At 34.0% G+C, this 20,730-nt stretch overlaps 1 protein-coding gene across 4 annotated transcripts in view; it reads left to right on the plus strand.

Moving 5' to 3' along the window:
* LRRIQ3 (leucine rich repeats and IQ motif containing 3) overlaps positions 1-20,730 on the plus strand; it is a 178,130-nt gene that overhangs the window by 116,681 nt on the left and 40,719 nt on the right. For all 4 annotated transcript variants that reach the window (XM_077120619.1, XM_077120616.1, XM_077120618.1 and 1 more), the window contains one exon: positions 265-394. In XM_077120619.1, the coding sequence (XP_076976734.1) occupies positions 265-394 (130 nt within the window). The remainder of the gene's footprint in view (positions 1-264; positions 395-20,730) is intronic.

Genomic DNA, 20,730 nt, shown 5'->3' on the forward strand with positions numbered 1-20,730 from the left:
TCCAGATATTTTTATATAACGAGAGAGATGTAAATTGTATCCTTAGCTTATTTATTTGGTATTTCAATTATATTCAGAGTAAACAATTCATTAAACTGGCCCCAGTTATCACCCCTTCAGAGCCATAGGTTAGAAAATAAAGCTTGACCCTTGAATAGTATTTACAATCGTCTTTCAGTGTGTAAGTCATGTGAAAGCTTCATGGGAACTCTATAACATATAAGAGATACCATCATTGTCATTGCTTTTCTTTTGTTTTCACAGGATATACAATCTCCAGTTGATTTTAAAAGTACTAGTGAACAGAGAAAACATATTTCCTCCATTTTATCTGAATTAAAAACAAAAGGTATTGGCATGAAATCTAAAAAATCAAGGCATCTCATTCTAAAAGGTTAGTTTTATGAATTTTTAAATTGTATCTTGATGAAGAGTAAAGGCATTAGAAGTTGGATATGTTAATTTGGACTTCCAAATATCAGGGTCCATGTATTCATATCTTATTCATATTCTAAATATGTATTCAGAGGGTTATTTGATGGATATCAAGGACCTGCTTTTCGATAGAACTTTGGAACTGGGAGAAATTGGTGTTAGGAAGAACTGTACTGACCTGATAGCTTTGTTACTGAAGGGCTTGAAGATTACTGTTTCAGTTTGCTAAAGCTGCCAGAATACAACACACCAGAGATGGATTGGCTTTTATTAAGGGGATTTATTTCATTAAACTTTTATAGTTCTTCAGAGGAAAGGCAGCTAGCTTTCATCTGAGGTTCTCTGTTACATGAGAAGGTCACATGGTGAAGTCTGCTGGCATTCTCTCCTGGTTTCTGGGTTCCAATGGCTTTTCCCGGGCGATTCCTTTCTGCATCTCCAAATATCTGGGTTGAGCTGCTGAGCTCTCTTTTGACTTCTCTCTTTTAAGCCTCCAGTTAATTAAATTAAACCTCACTCAATGTGGAAGGCACACCCCTTAGCTGACCACAAAGATGACCAGCCATAGATGAATTTCATATGCTGATTGATGAGTTAAGTCTGCAGAAACAGAATCACAGGGCATCACCATCTGGCCAAATTAACACCTAAACCTAACTACCACAATTATCTTCTTCAGGAAACCTGCTAAGTATGATAGAAAATCCATTTTATTAAAGTATAATATTAATTTTCCATGAGATCTTGAACTTAATTATTTTATATTTGAAATATAGAAATACACTTTATTTTATCTCATTGCTAATAACATTTTGGTTTTGAACTTGTGACTAGCTTTATTTTTCTTTTTATGGATTTTTTTCTATTAGAACTTTCTATGAACAGATGACATTCTTTTCTTTACTTCTAACAGTAACAGAAGAATCATTAAGTCATTTTGTAAAATCATTTGAAAGTCTTATCAATTATCTCAAGGGCTTCTCTTAATTCTTACATAGTCACATCTTTCTCTTTATAAAAATCCATGGTGATGTCTTTATCATTGTTGATTTTCCCTTTTTTACATTTGAATACATCTAGCTCTGCCAGCTCCTCATTTGTTGGTGGCTTTGTTTGCCATTTTACCAGTTCTTCATCATTTTCACATACTTTATAAAGCCCTACATCTTTTATTGAAATGTAATTTAATTTTTACTCAATTATTTGACCCCTAGGTTAATAAAACAAAATGAAATGAAAGGAAAAATAGTAGTCCCATGTCTTATACCTCAGCACTCACCTTTCCTGGTACCCCAAAGCAATTTCATACAATAATTTTAACTAACTTTTCTGATATTTACTTTTATACTTCTAAATTATATGCTTATTCTGCTAAAATTGCTTTTCAGTTTTAAATATTGTCTATAAACTTCCACTATGAAAATTGAGGATTTCATTATCTTACAAAACATCCCCTGCATGGGTGTGCATGCCCATACACACACACACACACACACACACTTACACATCCTCTCTTATATCTCCTAATAGAACTCTATCATCACTATTTGGAGTTTGTTTAATATTTAATATTTTAATTATGTAAATACTCCTCACAGTTGAGCAACATAATATATGAAGACTATGTGTGAGTTCTTATACTACTTTTTGTTGAAAATTTGTTTGAAAATCTCTCATACCATTCAAACCACTATGCCCAAACATACTCACATTTTTTTTTTTTTAGATATAATCATACCTCAGAAATATTACAGGTTCAATTCCAGATCACTACTATAAAGCAAATATCGCAATAAAGTGAGTCACGTGAATTTTTTGGTTTCCTAGTGCATAGAAAAGTTATGTTTACATTATACTATAGCCAGTGAAGTGTGTAATAGCATTATACCTAAAAAACAATATATATATACCTTAATTAAAAACACTTTATTGCTATAAAATGCTAACCATCAACTGAATCTTCAGAGAGTTGTAATCTTCTTACTGCTGGAAGGTCTTGCCTTGATGTTGATGGGTGCTAACTGATCAGAATGGTAGTTGCTAAACGTTGGGGTGACTGTAGCTATTCCTTAAAATAAGAAAACAATGAAGTTTACCACATTGATGGACTCTTCCTTTTACAAAAGATTTCTCTGTAGCAAACAATGCTGTTTGATAGCATTTTTTCCACAGTAGAACTTCTTTCAAAATTGTAGTCCATCCTTTCAAACCATGCTGCTGCTTTTTCAACTAAGTTTATGCAACATTGTAAGTCCTTTGTTGTCATTGCAACAGCGTTCACAGCATTTTCACCATGAGTAGATTCCATCTTAAGAAACCACTTCCTTTGCTCATCCGTAAGAATCAGCTCCTCATCTGTTCAAGTTCCATCATGAGATTGTAGCAGTTCAGTCACATCTTCAGGCTGCACTTCTAATTCAACTTCTCTTGCTGTTTCTGCCCCATCTACAGTTACTTCTTCCACTGAAGTTTTGACCCCTCAAAGTCATCAGTGAGCCTTGGAATCAATTTCTTCCAAAATCCTGGCAATGTTGATATTTTGGCCTCCTCCTAAATGAATCACCAGCGTTCTTAATGCCATCTAGAATGGTCAATATTTTACAGATTTTTTTTTTTTTTTTTTTGCTTTGCCCAGATTCATCAAAGGAATCATGATTTATGACAGCTATAGCCTTATGAACTGTATTTATCCTACTTCATAGTACGTGAAGGTAAAAATTGCTACTTGATCCTTGGGCTGCAGAATGGATGTTGTGTTAGTGGGCATGAAAAAATATTAATCTCATTATACATCTTCATCAGAGCTCTGGGATGACTCGGTGCATTGTCAATGGGCAGTCATATTTTGAAAGGAATTTCAATGGGGGGCTGAAAATGTTTATTAAACCATATCATGAACAGATATACTGTCATCCAGGCTTTGTTGTTTCATTTATAGAGCACAACCAAAGTTTATTAGCATAATTATTAAGACCTTAGCATTTTTGGAATGGCAAATGAGTATTGGCTTCAACTTAAAGTCACCAGCTACAATAATCTCATAAAAAGAGAGTCAGCCTATCCTTTGAAGCTTTGAAGCCAGGCATTGACTTCTCTCTAGGTATGAAAATCCCCTAGATGCATCTTCTTCCAGTATAAACTGTTTCGTCTGCATTATAAATCTATTGTTTAGTGTAGCCAACTTCATCAGTCATCTCAGCTACATCTTCTGGACAACTTGCTATAGCTTCTATATCGACACTTGCTGTTTCACCATGTACTTTTATAACGATGGCTTCTTTCCAAAAATCTCATGAACCAACCTCTGCTAGCTTTACACTTTTCTTCTGCAGCTTCCTCACCTCTTTCATCCTTCTTAGAATTGAAGAAAGATTAGGCTTTGGCTTAAGGAAATGTTGTGGCTGATTTGATCTTCCAGCTAGAGTACTAAAACTTTCTCCACGTCTGAAATAAGGCTGTTTTGTTTTATCACGCATGTGTTTACTGGAGTGCAGTTTTAATTTCCTTCAAGAACTTTTCTTTTTCATTCACGACTTGACTGTTTGGTGTGGGTAGCCTAGGTTTTGGCCTGTCTCAACTTTCTACATGCCTTCCTCACTAAGCTAAATTGTTTCTAGCTTTTATTTAAAGCAAGAGACATGTGACTTTTACTTTCACTTCAACCCTTAGAAGCTGTGTTAGTTAGACTCAGTTGTCAACTTGGCCAGGTGAGCATATCTAGTTTTGTTACTGCGGACATAAGCCAATGGTACATGAACCTCATCTGTTACTAATTACATCTGCAGTCGGCTAGGAGGCGTGTCTGCTGCAGTGAGTGACATTTGACTTAATTGGCTGGTGCTTAAATGAGAGAGCACAATGTAGCTCAGCCTAAGCAGCTCGGCATTCCTTATCTCAGCACTCGCAGCTCAGCCCAGGTCTTTGGAGACGCAGAAAGAAATCACCCTGGGGAAAGTTGTTGGAACCCAGGGGCCTGGAGAGAAGACCAACAGAAACCATCCTGTGCCTTCCACGTGAGAAAGAACCTCAGTGGGAAGTTAGCTGCCTTTCCTCTGAAGAACTAACAAAATAAATCCCCTTTTATTAAAAGCCAATCTGTCTCTGGTGTGTTGCATTCCGGCAGCTGGCAAACTAGAACAGAAGCCACTGTAAAATTATTAATTGGCCTAATATTAATATTATTTTTTCTCAGGGAATAGTGAGGCCCAAGGATAGAGAGAGAGAGATAGATGAACTACCAGTCAGTGGAGCAGTCAGCACACTTGACTACTAACTAAGTCCTTCATCTAATATGGGTCCGGTACATTTACCTCAAAACAATTACAGCATAACATCAAAGATCACTGTTCACACATCATGATAAAAGATATAATCATAATGCAATAGTTCAAAATATTGTAAGAATTACCAAAATGTGACAAAGAGGCATAAAGTGAGAACATGCTGTTGGAAAAATGGTGCTGATAGACACAGCATTGCCACAAACCTTCAAAATTATTTGCAAAACACAATAAACCTATGTGCAGTAAAATGAGGTAGGCCTGTATTCCTTTTTTGAGCTATTCATCCTGCTATTTTAATCTGGACTGGTTGCTCTGTAAACCTATTTTTACAGCTATCATCCTGGTACTTCTTTTCAATTGTGATCCTGAGAATTCATCTTTCTTTCTTCTGTGTTGGAACCCTGGTTTCCAGGATTCTGTATCTTCTTTCTTGGTTTATTTCCTTATTTTTTTCTATATTTTCTCCATTAATTTATACTCTCTATACACTATATTAGTTTACTTTCTATCAATTTACTGAGAAATCATACATAGGAGGCATTTTTTTTACAACCTTGAATGACTAAACATGTCTTTATGCTTCACTCTTGTCTGGCAATTTGATTTGGTATAAAATTTTCTTCAGAATTTTATCAGATTACTTCATTATGTTGTAGCCTTTAGTGCAGCTATTGAGAAGTTCTTTGCCGCTTAGTTCTCAGCCCAGTGTATATGGACTTTTTTGTTGTGGTTTTTCTCTATTACTGGAAACTTTCAACATGTTCTGTTTAGACCAGGTCTTCTACAATGATTTCTCTAATAGGCTTTTGGTTTTGTTTTTGTTTTTTTGTCTTTCTATTAAATTTACTTGTCCTTTTCAATTTGTATTATAAATTCATAGACACTTAGTTTATATCCCTAAATGTGGGGTATTTTTCTTGTATTGTTCATTTTACATTGTCCTCCCTTCTATTTTCTCTTTCTAGAACACCAGTTACACAGATGGACCTCTTAGACTGACCCTCTTATTTTCCTACTTTTTGTCACTCAACTATCCATCTATTTTTATGTTTGTCTCTTTTCTGGCAGATTTATTCAATCCTATCTTCTAACTCTGCTATTTTTCATTTCTGCAATTATACTCCTAAAATTCTTCTATTTTCTCATTGTTTCTTTTACATACGTATGCACTTTGTGTATGCTATTCTTGGTTCACAGATGCTATTCTTGGTTCCGAGATGCATTATCTTTATATCTGTGAGCATAATAATACAATTTCAATTTGTTTGTTTAGATTTGGGGGTATGGTTCTTCTGTATCCTGAACTCGCCTTTTCTCTCTTTCCTTTTTTCTGAGTGATTACCTCAAAGGTGCTGCTAATCCTTGTTTGTTTGCTCATATTTAAAAACTAAGCTGTGAAATGCTTTCTCGAAACTGTTTATGCAAGTGGTTATGTCTTACTGTCTAGTGAGCTTTAATGAAGGCTAAACCAGGTGGGTCCAGACTTGATTTGAGGGACATGAAATATGAAGTTTCTCCAGAAGATGTATCCTCTGATATTCTCCCTGTGATATACAAGTAACTACCACTGTTCACAGCATATTTTTGTTATGGAAACCTTTATTTCATTACCCTATTTTTAGTCAGGTCCCTTATCACCATCTTTAGAAGTGCCTGATATCCCAAACCCAGAGCAACCTCTCAACCTTTTCAGGAGACAAACATCTTGTCTTCTGTCAGATTGAAGCAGTAGAGGACTCACCTGGTGGTGGGTGGCTACTGAGGGAATCCAGTGCTCTAATTATGACTTTCAACCAATTAATTCATATCTAAGTGTTTTCAATTCCCAGTTTTTTATTGTTCTTCATCAGGAATCAGGTTTTTTCTTTGCTTCCCCACAGCAAGCATTAAATTTCAACTTTCTAGTGTCTGCTCTCAGCTACTCTTCATCTATCGGCTTTCCAGTTTTCAGATCTTTTTTTGGTATCATTGCTATTTTCCTTTTCTCCTTTTCATTATCTTTGCGAGTATTTTTTTTTTCCTTTTTGATCATGGGTGTGATGGTACTAAGAGAAGGATACAGATACCAAACTATTACTCAATATTGATATTTTAAATTTAGCTAACTTGTGTCCATATTGTATTAAATATGTGAGAGGAAGGAGAAATGGTAAAGAGGGAGGAAAAGAGCAAAAGAGGGACAGGGAGATTTGGGATGCCATCCTGTCCCAGGCAAGAGATATCTGAAGTCTTGCAAAATATCACTCATAAAGCATGCTGAGCCCTGATTGACTTCACATCACAGTCCTTCTCAAGTGAGTGCTTTATGCATCCATAACCAATGGATCATGAAAATTGAGATGTGTCTGCCACCCCAGTGCTAGATAATGTTACAATGTAACTTTTAATTAATTTTTTTAATTTTTGTTTTACAGATGAGGGAAATGAAGTTAGAGAGCTAAGATAATTTGTTCAAGGTCACATAATTCAAAAGTGCTAGAGCTGGCACTATTTCCAACCTGCATTTTCTGACTTAAAGTCTAACCCTGTCTCGTTCACTATGCTGCCTTCTGAGGACTCTTGTACCACTATGTAATAATTTCAGCATAGGCATGGAGATATGACTGTATTAGATAAAGCTATCTGAATACAAGATCCATGAAGTCTAAAAAAACCCCGTCATTTCCTGTCAGTCCAGATATTGTATAACCACTTCCTTTTATATAAAATTATAACATATTATAATGTTATAATTGGTACATATTTGGGGGGGTATTGAACCTTTTATCATTATGTATTTACCTTCTTTATCCCTAATCCTGCTCTTTGGCCTTATAATTATTCTATTTTGCTTAGTATTAGTACAGCTACACCTGCTGTATTTTTCCATTTTCCATTTCTCTTGTACATAACATGTAGCTGGTGTGGTTTATTTAATCCATCTACATGTGTTATGTTTATTAGGATAGGTGGGCTTGTTTCTATCCTCTACTTTCATTCTCACTTGGTTCCATTTTTTTCTTCAGTCTTGTTTTTTTCATAACTAATATCCATAGAATTCTCCTTTTCTGTTTCCCACAGACAAATGTTTCCCACATTCCTGATCAAGTGAATTGTGATAAAAAAGCTGGTATCTCTTATTTTGAAATAATTTCAAAATACAAAGAAGATACTGTAACATCACAAAGTATTCCAGAATATCCTTCACCCTTTTCCCTCACATATTAACATCATATTTAATCATAAGAAAATTATTGAAACTAAGAATTAACATTGCTACAATACTATTAACCTACCTATAGATCATATTCGTGTTTTGCCAATTGTCCCACTAATGTCCTTTTTCAGGTCCATGATCTTATCCACTCCTCTAGAAAAACCTAGATTGTGACAGCAGAAATATATTTTCTCTGTTCTGTTTATTAGGTCTTATCTTTTTATAAATTGTTTTTTTAAGCAAGACCAAACCTTACCAAATTATTTGACCAACTTTATTCTCTATATCATTTGCAGCAACTGCTAGATTTATTTCTCATCTTACTTTTCTTCAAAAATGTTTTCATTGTGAGACTATATATAGAAAAATTTTCTTTCACCTGTTATCCCAGAGGTAGTTTTTATTTATGCTCACATTTAAATTTTATATCAGAAATTTTATATCATCTGATTCTTGTTCTTCTGGAAGCCTTAAAAATTTTCCCTTTGTCCTTAATATCCTAAGGTTTGCTTTAATATGTTTTGGTGTTATTAGTTCTCTCTCTCCTGCATATTTTCCTTTACTTCTTCACATATTTCTTTCTCTCCACTTTGAATTATCTATCCTTTTGGGACTCTAATTAACTAAGTGTATTTATTTCTACTCCCATGTCTTGTAACATTGCTTTTACATTTCCTATCTCTTTATTCTTGCCTTATTTCTTCTTGGGGAGTTACTCAATCTGATTTTAAAAGTCACTGATTATTCTTCAGCAGTATCCATCTTACTATTTATATCATCTATTGTGATTTTCATTTCAGCTTTTTTATTTTTCCTACCTAATATTTCCACTGAGGTATCTTTTATTACTATTGTTTCTTGTTATTGCATCACATGCTTTTTTCTTTTTTTTCTCTTTTAGTACATTCAATATACCTACTTTATATTATTCTGTTTCATTTTATTTCTAATACTCTATTATTCAAATTATTATTTCTCTCCTGATAAAGTTTTATTTCCACTTTTGAGGTCACATTCCCTGGGAATATTGGCTTCTCATTTGAAAACATATGCTAGGACATTGCCAAAAGCTAGACCTCTGCAGCCTAGACAATTTCAAGGAGACTTGAGTCCAAGGAGAAAGAATGAATCATATAAGGCAAACATCACCAGTCTCCACCAATAACTTACTCCCATTTGAAGTTATCATAGCAAACAATTTTTCAGGTCTCCTACTCTGTTCTTCAAACCCTTAGAGTATGGTCATCAGCCTTAGGCCATATCTGCACACTGATCATTTTTTCTTGCCTGAATTATTCCATTAAGCTCCCAACTGATCTATTACTTATACATCCTTCCAAACATGAGTATCTGATTATATCACTTCCTTATTCCAAAACCTCACTTAAAAAAAAAAAAAAAACAAAGCAAAACAAACAAAATCCTAGATCATTACCTATGAAATTTGAATTCTTATTTTCCTGGTTTGTCCTTTGAGTCCTTACGTAATCTGGACTTGGGTAATTTTCCAGACTTATCCAGTATTTCTCCTTTACAAAGCCCATATTCTAGTTATGCAATGCCACATATAATTCCAAGAATACACCACTGTACATGTGCTCATGTTTCTTTCTCCACTTGGAAGTACATCCATTTTTACCTGTTGCAATACACTTATTCTTCAATATAAGAATTAAATTTATTTTCTGCATTTAACTTTTGCTCTCCTCCATAATCAAAATTAATGCCTTGGTTTTACACTTCCATAACAATACACTTATACCTTTTGTATGGTTATTTTTTGTTTCTCCTTACCAAAATATGAATTCCTTGAGAGCAATAACTGGGTTTTGTTTTTTGTCTATTTTCCATAACGTCTGGTAATGTATTTTGTCCACACAAAGTATTCTTAAAGGTTGTGAGTCAATGTGTAAATGAGCTCTTCTATCTAAAGGGATAAATGGTACTTCAACAAGTAAACATATGGGTAGTAGTATTGCCCTCTTCCATCTTAAACACAACTTCATTGCTTGCTGAAGAGTAAAAAAGGAGTCAATAAAATCTCCCTATACCTTATACTATTTAATTATATGTTTATTATTTTAGTCATTTATGTATCTAAGCATTTACAGAGTGTATATATGCACTAAAGATTCAATAATGAACAAGACCGAAAACTATTCTTTGAGTCTATAGAACAGTATTTCACAAAGTTTTTAAAATCATGGCATCGGCTGAAAAATCATATAATTTTATGGCATGAGGCAAAAATTTCATTATATTTTCATTATAGTATATAATTATGATTAGGAGAATAAAATATAGTATAATAGATATATATAGTATGATATATATAGTATAGTATATATAGCATATTAAAATATTTGCAATATTTTAACAAGAAAATTGGGATTTTTTTGTGAATGCAACTTTCTATTTCAAGTTTAAGTTAACTATATACAATTCTGATCAAAATTTTTTAATGTTGACCTTTATTTTCATAGTCATTATTAGTGAGAATTTTTTCACATAAGTACATGGTATCAAATGATAGAAGGGTATTTGTCCCTTTTCTTCATTTTATTTAAACATTTTCTTGCCATTAGTTAAGATTAGTCAGAATCATGATAGTTCTATCTCTTTAAAGTTCACTTTAATATGAGATAATTCCTTAAATTGATCAGCTCTTCCTTTTCTAAAAAATTGAAAATGGAATGTGAAATTTCTTATGTTAATGCAAATGAGTTTCAAAAAAAATTCTGTATTATGTGTTTCAAATAGTGGTGAAGTTTTTTCTTAAGTATACATAGATGCCACACTACTGGTCTTTGAATTGTTAGGATTCTCAATAGAATGAACCATTTTTTTACCTCGCTGTCCCAGAGTAGAATTGTTATTTGGAATACATCTACTTTGTCAGTGCTCCTTAAAATACTTTTATAGAATTAAGTTAATTTAAGTGCTCCAAAATATTAAAATAGAACGAGTTTTTGAAGTCAGTAACCATCCTCCAGGAGATCTGCAATATGAAATTTGTTCACACACACACACACACACATACAAAATTTCATTCTTCTTTTAACTCATAAATTCTAATGAAATTCTTCCATTGGACAGCCAAAACATTGTAAAACAGATTCAATTCATTTTCTTTGAATAGAGATGAGCATATATCTAACAAAAGTAGGTTGGAATTTGTTAGTTTCACCATTTGGAAATATCTAACTGAAAACTGTTGAGCACAGTACTAGATGATGACGACGACGATGATGAAGAAGAAGTAGAAACAATAACAATCATGTTATTTCTCTTTAGCAGATAATATTTTTCCAAAGATGTCCCCAAATATTGTATTCTTTATCACATGATCTTCTGAAATGTGAACTTTCCACTTTCCAATCAAAAAGTATAATCTAATTTCCCTAACTTTGAATCCGGGTGTCTCACTCATAACTACCAGAATTAGGAGAAGCGACTCTACAAGACTTTTGAAACTAGACCAGAAGAAACCTTACAGATTTTGCATTGATGTCTTGGAATAGTCATTCTGGGTGTTTACATTTGGGATGCTCCACTTTGGAATCCAGCTTCTGTGCTCTGAAAATAACAAGAAACATAGAGAGACCACATATTAGACACTCAGATCCAAGGTAACAAATGAGCACAGAATTTGACTCATTCTAGTCTGTACCACACATGCGAGTGAAGAAGCCTCCAGATGATTCCTGTGCCCAGTCTTTTGAATCATCACTAGACATTTGAGTCTTCCCAGAGTAGGTCTCACACATCATGGAGCAAAACCAAACCATCCAAGCTGCGTCCTATCTAAAATCTTGACCCACAGAATCTGTGAACATGATAAAATCGTTGTTGTGCTATGCCATTTATTTTAGGTAGTTTGCTTTGCAGCAATAGGTAACTGAAAGATAATTCAGCTAATGTCATAGATTCTTCTGAAATTATGGTTTGGAGCACAGCACCAGCCAAATGACTCCACCCAGCTGAATCACTTACTAAACACAAAATAATATGGAATAATTAATGGAAGAATGAAGTTATAAATACCACGTAAAACCATATAACCGTAGCAGAAATAGGGAGTGTAATACTGATGATTATTTCTTCTAAAAATTATATGAGAATATTCATTATTATAACTACATTTTTATCCTTTCTTATTTATATACCATCTAACAGAACATGTGTTAATAATAGTTAATCTTATAGTACCTTATTTAAATTACAAATTATCAAAGGGAGAGTGTGACTCAGAAGAGGAATTATCATCACCTAGAGATTGTATAAGAGACACTTGCACTATATTAGATGAAAGTATGATTTTGCTAGTTAAGTATGGTTAAAAAAGGTGTATGCTGATGCCATGTTGACAAATGACTTATGTTAGATTTGTTACTTAGCTAAGCGGTAACTGTGTTTCCTAAAATTCTACTCCTGGTGAGATTCTGGGTTCGGGTTGATCACAAGAGAAATGTGCACAGTACTTTCAAGGCAAAAGTTGTGTAACCATTTATGCTTTGAAAATTGGCACAGGACACCAGTGACTGTGGCAGCTCACATGTATTGCCATTAATTTGCTGTATCATCTTGTTGGCTTGGGGCAGCAACCAGGCCTTCAGCTTCCGCAGCTCCAATTGAATTAACTCTAACAGCTTTGTTAAGTTCTGAGCTATATGCATTGTAGCTCCATTGCAAACAGTGCTAGGTTCTTCGACAAGGTCAGCCTATCACTGAAGTTGGAGGTGATGAGAGATAAACATAGGTCCCAGTTTTTCCTAATGGGTTACCATATTTTTTTCTTTTTGCTCTACTACACTTTGTGTTCAGCTTTCATTCCTAACTTCTGGTTTAGTTGCCCTATATTCTTGACTTCTGGTCCAGTAATCCAACCCCAGATGCAGAGGCAATAGCCTTCCTTAGACTCCTCAACCTGGTCCAATATTCACATAAGATGTAAAGCTATAAGAAGTTCTTTAAATCTATATCACTCATAGTAGTTATACTTCTCTGATTAAACCCTGGTTGATGATTTTATGTTAGAAAAAAACTTATAAGTAAGAAAATTAAGGCTAAATGAAAAGTAAATATTTAACAAGACTTGAGCTAAATTAATAATTACTGAATTGAAGAAAAATTTTAGTAGGAAAATTATGAAAAATCTAAGCAAATTATATCAACAGAAAATTAAGTCACACACTTAGGCAAAGTAAGAACTTCACTGAAGATAAACAACTTGTGATTAAAGTAACAATCAAATAGACTGGGATGATTCAATAAAGCCAGTAGGAGATTTTATACCACTCTCTGGTCACCTATGAGACACATAAAGTGTCATATATCAAAATAATGAAGTCAATTAATTTATGAAAAAAGCAGTATAAACATCATTCAAATATAATATCAACTGTCATAAATGTTTGTCAATGTAAAAAATAAAAACTTAAAATTTTTAGCACTATGAAATGTTTACAGTCAACAATATCTTGTGACATATTATTAACCCATTAGCAGCACATGAAATGGGAAGCCCTGATATAAAGTAGCTTGTATAGAATGACTATAGGAGTAGTATATCCAAGAAAATATAAAATAGATTATCTCATATGTTTGAACTTATCAAGAGAAGATTTACATTTCTGCCATAGGTTTTAGTGATGAATTGATACATTCAGTGAAAACTAAGCAGATGGGAAATTAAATTCCAAGGAAAATAAGAATGTTTTACAGGAAGGAAATGTGATCATAGTATGCCATGTGGTTCCGTGATTAATAATATTTACATAGTCAAAACAATGAAAGCAATATTGATTAAACCAAAATTGTGATGAAAGTCTCTATATAGGGAAGTGTGTGTTGGAGTAGAAAAGTCATAAATCATAATTACTGTGGAATAAATTTAGTAAAGATCTAAAATATTGAAAAATTAAGATATTACATGATAAGCATGATATGAGACATATTAAGATAAAAAAAGAAAAAATATAAAGAAATTTCAAATCATTTGGCTGAATGGAGTAATGCCATTGAGATCAGAAGTGGTAAATGGATCTCTGCTTTTCATTTTATACTTTATAATGCTGCTTAACTTTTAAAATTATGTGTATGTCCTAATTTGATAAAAATAATTTAAATTCAAAAAGAATAATAAACTGCTCAATTGTATTGAGTACTGGCTGAAAGTTCTTGAACTATGGGAACAGAGAGTATTTATTGAATTTGGAGCATGTAAGTGAATGGTGGGTGACCTAAACAAGAGCAAGTTCAGCAAAGAATTGGACACAGGAGCCATGTTGAATAGAATTGAAGGGTGACTGGAAGTAAAGTGAAGACAATGCCAATAGTTAACTTTTTTTAGGAGTTTTACAGTCTATAATCTTCATGTTCACAATAAACTCAAGGCACTGGAAGAAAGAAATCAATCTTCTGAATAACAGAGAAATCCTATATTATGATCCAAAGAAATTTTTAGTGTTATGAATTTTTTATGGTTTATAATTTGAGATTGAATTATTATGTATATTAAGTCTATATGAATTCTATGATCAGATATTTGAATAATCTAAATATATTCACAGTTAATCCTGAATATCAAAAAGCTTATAATATATAGGTTGGCAAGTAGGGGAGGGAAACACTGGAAAAGGAAATACATCCCTCCCTTTTATTAAGGAAAAGGGAATTCGAGTAAATGGCTAAGGGCTAATATTTTGCAAAGTGGTAATAGGCATCTAGTTCCTAAGGTTTAAATGTTTGAATCAGAACATGGATGTGAGCAAGTACTACCTCACAAAATGGGCCATTTCTCAGAGGACCTATTCTCTGGGTAACTTTTCCATTGAACAATCGTTATTAAACTTTTTTTGTCACAAACCCAAATCTGATGAAATTTAAGAAACTGATAAAAAATTAACCTCTTCCCATTCTCAAAATTGTATCTATAAACACTCACTTTATTTATACTTTAAAGTGTTTCATATGTCCTCTGAAGCTCCATCCATGGACCTTAAATTAGTTGATAAAAACATGAATCACACAATTTAGCTCACATAACACATTTTACACTGCCACTGAAATCTTAAGAAAAAGTCCTCTCCAGTAGGAATGGTCTGGTATCACCAGTTACTCATCTTGTGTGTTTTTATAACTTCACACCTTGAGCAAATCCTAAAAATTATTCATTATATATAATTCTCATGAGACATATGAGATGCTCAGGTATTCTGACAGAATAAAAATCTGAGTGCTATTCATGTCACCTGCTTGCCATAATTCCAACTTTAATATACCATTCTGATAAGCAGACTCTCCGGAAGAAAATGTGACATTTCTTAATGTTTAATTCAAAATGACATAAAATCATGCTATATCGTATATTTTATGCATTATATTTCTATTCTAAGGTCAGCCAGAATAATTCAGATATTGCTTAGTATTACATTTTATCACTGAGACATTCAAAGTTGGCAAAACTTTAAAAATATTTACCAAATAAACAAATGCACTAATGGATGAAAAGTCCATGGCTATTTGTACCATGGCCATATTTTACCATGGAAATTCACACTTAATGCCTGTGGTACTGGTATAATTATTAAATAACAGTGTCTTTCAAAGATGTCCCAAAGTGGATGAAATATCTTAGGTTTTACAGTTCCTCACTTTCTTTTATTCATAGAACAGTTAAACATGATTGGATTGTCTGATTAGGCTTACATAAATCAGAGATTTTACCCTGGTATCAAACCTCACTAATAACTTCCAGGACACAGATAATGGAGTGACTCAGTTGAAGCAAGGAGAGATCTAGGATATTAAGGATGGCTCTCTGGATCATTCCTTCCCTCAAAGAACATGTGTATGTGACTCAGAAACATTTGTTAAGAGGTTCATGGGTTTACCTCATACAGGGGCAAGTGTTTAAATTATGAAATCTTTGCATTTTCTGTTCCAGAGAGCTGTATAGTTTATATGACATGCTCCAGGATGTGTACTTCTTGGATTCTGGTTTTACTTAATATAAACAATCCTTTAGTCAGGGACCATCCTGCAAAAGACATCCAACAGATAAGGTCTTTTCTTCCTAGCAAATAACATTTTTCTATTTCAATTGGATTTCCAGTTGACAAGGAGATTATATTAGATCATGTGCCTTCTTTCCTTTCCCAGGGAGCATCCACTCTATAAAAAGAATGAATGGATCACAAGTCAGCTGCTTTAACTCCTTCCCATTCCACCAATAGATTTTTCCATTTTGAAAGATTTTTTTTACACTTAGATTTCTTTTTACTTCATTTTAGTAAAAAACAAAAATTTAATCAGTTCTAAGTATTCAATACTTAAAAGGAAACAAAACATATAGAATCCTACCTTCATAAAGATTACGTATTAGTGGTAGGAATGATACTACAAGTTTCATTGAAACTTTTATAAGAATGTGAACTTGAAAAGCCCCAGGCACCTACCAGTAACATGTGAATAAAAATAATTACTATTTCTTCTCATTTATCTAATCAAATAAGTCAGTTAATTGAATTATATGTGACATGCTAGGTGTTCATGGCTTTTGTTATAAATTTTATCCCAAATTCCTGTTTTACTTGTTAACTTGTAATGGATAGATGCTTTATCTTCTTTAAGTTAAGGCTACTATTGCTTTTAAATTTTATTTTATATCATAATAATCAAATATTTTAATTTTTTCATGAAAATGATCTATCGCTGCAGGTAAGATGTTTTAAAGGAACATAATATTTCATGAATGTATACTGTATCTTATATTTTAAAAGCTTTTTTCAGTTTAATTAATTAAACATACAAATTCTTTAATTTATACTGAAAAATATGGCCAGACAGAAATTGTAGCCATAATGTTTGTGCTATTTTAGTATTTTTTAGCTTGTTATAGTAAGTATAACTAGAGACTAGGCCAATCCTCTACAGTTAATTTAGAACAGCATTTATGTTTGATATATACTTGAGAAGCAAATTCAAAGACTTTACAAAAAGTGTTAGCTGGTACAGAAAAGATATTACTGAGAACAAAACTGCTGCTTCCTACACAGAATATAAGATCAAAGATAATTATTTCAGAATCATTTTATCAAAATGCCCATGATTAGATTTATATGATATTTACTTAATTTACTTTCATACATAGTTTGTCTTGGTCCACATCCACTTATGAGTCTGAAATAAAGATGCTAAAGGAGATTTTATGGTTTCCATTGAAGTGCATTAATTTTTCTACTTCCAACATTTTTCTTCCAAATTCATTCAATGTATCAAATCTTGATGATTTCAGTCTCACTTTTGCATTAGAAAATTCTAAGTGCCTTCTTTTTATTTCTTTATTCTCCTAAAATGTTTGTGAGAAGACTGCATTTTAGTTAGCATATAAAATAGTATCAACAAAATTACTCCAGATGAGCAATTACAGCATACTTGTACACATAAAACTAAAAATCTTTGTTGCCCGATTTAAAATTAAAAGAAAGCAAACAAACAAAATCGTATTTTGGTTTTATATCTGTGTTATAGTTAAAATTGCCTTTTAAAATATTTTTAATATTCTTATCACCAAGAGTAGAGAGAGAGAAGGGTAAATTTAAACAAATCTAAGTATAACTTTGTGTAAAGGAAAAAGACTTTGAGTCTGATTTCTAAGCACCAATTCTAAACACCAGTTCTACAAATTCTTTGTGTTCCCCTGCATTGCCAAAGTTCCCGCATTGTTAGGTAGGAATGATGTGATCAGTTCTATCCACTTGACTGTGAGCAAAAGTGGTATCACTTGCCAATGAAAGCAATCAAGAGCATTATTCTCTTCCTGTGCCATGGAAGCCATTAGTTCCACTAGCATTGCTACCAGAAGATGCTCCTGATACAATTTGGTGCTTAGATGGGATTAGATAACCCCTTATTGTGCTGAGCTATTGAGACTTCAGGGTTTATCTGTTATGGAATTTAGATTAATTATGCTGATAAGTATAGAAATTGGTAACTATAATAAAAACCTAAAATATAGTCTCAGCTTAGTGATCAGGTATACTATATGAGGTGAGATAATTGCTATCAGTGGCTGGAAAGATGGTAATCCAAGTTTTGTAATGGCAATGCATTTTCCAGTGATAATTTGGAAGGCAAACTATATGCCTACTAATTTATGGCTCTAGGGGAAGAAGTTGAAAATGAGTATATTGATATTTTGTGTTCATTGTACTTGGCTGTATTTGACAAAGTGCCTGACAGAAAAAAAAAAGCAGAGCTAAGGAAAGTGCCTGGTTTACCAATCAAAATAAAAGGGAATGGAGATTTCAGAAATTTAGGGCCTTATTCTGTTAGAGAGTTGCTTTTTCTAAAATTCTAAATAATAAAATATGAAATTTAACAATGCTTTGAGACAAAGGCCAAAGTATATTTGAAAAATGACTCAGGGCAAAGTTTAGCTTAAGTGCATAGTCTTTCCACCTATTGTTACAAATAACTTCATAGTAACTTGCATAACTTGTTAGAGAGAGTTATAGGGGGAAAGTAAAGAAATAAAGCAGATTTGAGAACTACGTATGACACTAAAAGAATTTTTGGTGTAATTACTGACAGGGAACTGACAAAAGAAAATACATCAAAAGTCTCCAATTTTTTAGGGAAGTATGTTACCTGAGAATTGTAGTCTAAAATACAATCTGACCATTCAAGACCTACATATAAACTTGAGTTTGCATCTTCAGCAAATAGAAAGTGAACTGAGATGACTTCTGTAGGAGTCAAGGTGGGTGACTTCCCAATCCACCCACCTGAGATATGGCCAAGGAAGATATTGAAAAGAGAAGAATGTCCAGAAGACATAGAAACTTCACTCAAAGAGCAGAATAAGAACTAATCCATGAATCACCAGCACCTGAAGGCAGGAGAACTTCACAGATTGAATCAGTGACTACTGTGTGCCTCTTGTTCTTCCCATTTGGGGTTGGTTTTTCTTCTCGCACCTTTGTATACACAGTGTGTGTATAAATGGGTGGGGCAGGAGGCTTATGACTTGTCTTTTCAATTAATTAGTCTCTGTACTAAAATGAACTTTATCCAGACCTGACAGAGAAACTACACATTCTTGACTTTATGGGAATTTGAGTTACACCCCTTCAGGAAAATGTTCTATATTTGTTCTGTTTGGGTTCAAAGGATCTTTGGTGATCTATGGCAGATAATGTATGTGTGTATGTAAAATATTCCACTGGTTTTTCTATATTTCCCAGCATCCTTTGAAGTTAGAGTAGGGGCACATAATTTAGTTTTGGCCAATGCATTGTGACTGGAAGTAAGTGTGTCACTTCTGGGCTAGAAGAGTGGAGTGGCCTTTTGAAAACTCAATTAAGGTGCCAACTAGGTGGCAGTACCTTGAAAGGCTGCAGTAATGTTCTCCAGGAAGCTGTATATGCTCTGAATCAGCATCCACTGTATGGTGCTGTTTCTCCCATAGCCAGAATCCATGGGTCCAAGAATCAAGGGGTGGAAATGGGAGTGGCACCACTCACTATTACCCCTAGTGATCCACTAGGAAAATTTTTGCTTCCTGTCCCTGCGACCCTGAGCTCTGCTGGTCTACAGGTTTTAGTTCCAAAATGGGGAGTGCTTCCATCAGGAGACACAACAATGATTCCATTGAACTGGAATCTAAGACTGCCACCTGGTCACTTTGGGATACTCATGCCCCTGGATCAACAAGCCAAGAAGGAGATTGCATTATTGTCTGGGGTGACTGACCCTGACTATCAGGGGGAAATAGGATTGCAACTACACAATGGAGGTAAAGAAGAGTTTTCTTGAAATATAGGAGACCCCCTACAGCGTCTTTTAGTACTACCATGCCCTGTGATTAAAATCAATGGAAAACTGCTATGGCCCAATCCAGGCAGGACTACCAGTGGGTCTGAAACTTCAGGAATGAAGGCTTGGGTCACCCCTGCAGGCAAAGAACCATGGCCAGCTGAAGTGCTTGCTGAAGGTAAAGGGAACATGGAATGGGTAGTGGAAGAAGGTAGTGATAAATATGAACTACGACCATCTGATCAGTTACATAAACGAGGACTACGATGCTGTTTTGTTCCTGTTATACTATTTAAGTTGTAAGATAGCCAGTTTCAGAATGAATATTACCCATGGACTTGCGCCCTATTCTGGAGAGAGTTAATGTGTTTCCAGTTATATGCAGAACAGTTGAGTATTGTTAGGTGAAAGAAAAAAATGTGTGTTTAATGTTTTTTATTTAGAAATTAGGTATGGTTTAAAGTGATATATATATAGCTGCCAAGTTGACAAGGGGTGGACTGTCATGATCAGGTTCATGTGTCAACTTGGCCAAGTGGTGGTACCTGTTTATCTGTTTGGACAAGTGCTGTCCTGTCTGTTACAATGAGGATATTTAATAGAATTAAATCATGATCAAGTCAGCTGCATCCATAGCTGATTCCATTTGTAATCAGCCAAGGGGAGTGTCTTCTGCAATGAGTGATGCTCAGTATAATCACTGGAAGCCTTTTAAGGAGGATTCAGAAGAGACAGGCTCTCTTCCTGCTTTGGCTGGCAAGCCTCTCCTGTGGAGTTTGTCCAGACCCTCCATTGGAATCAGCAGCTTCACAGCCTGCCCTGCGGATTTTGGACTCAGCACTACCGTGGTCACGTGAGACACTTTTATAAATTTTATATTTGCGAGTATTCCCTGTTGATTCTGTTTCTCTAGAGAACGCTAACTAATACAGCCCCCATTCCCTTGTTTTCTTTGCTTCGAAGTCCTTGGAAATCTCATGCTTGATATGTTCCAGC

The sequence above is a fragment of the Tamandua tetradactyla genome, chromosome 11 (assembly GCF_023851605.1).
Source record: "Tamandua tetradactyla isolate mTamTet1 chromosome 11, mTamTet1.pri, whole genome shotgun sequence".
Lineage (NCBI taxonomy): Eukaryota > Metazoa > Chordata > Mammalia > Pilosa > Myrmecophagidae > Tamandua > Tamandua tetradactyla.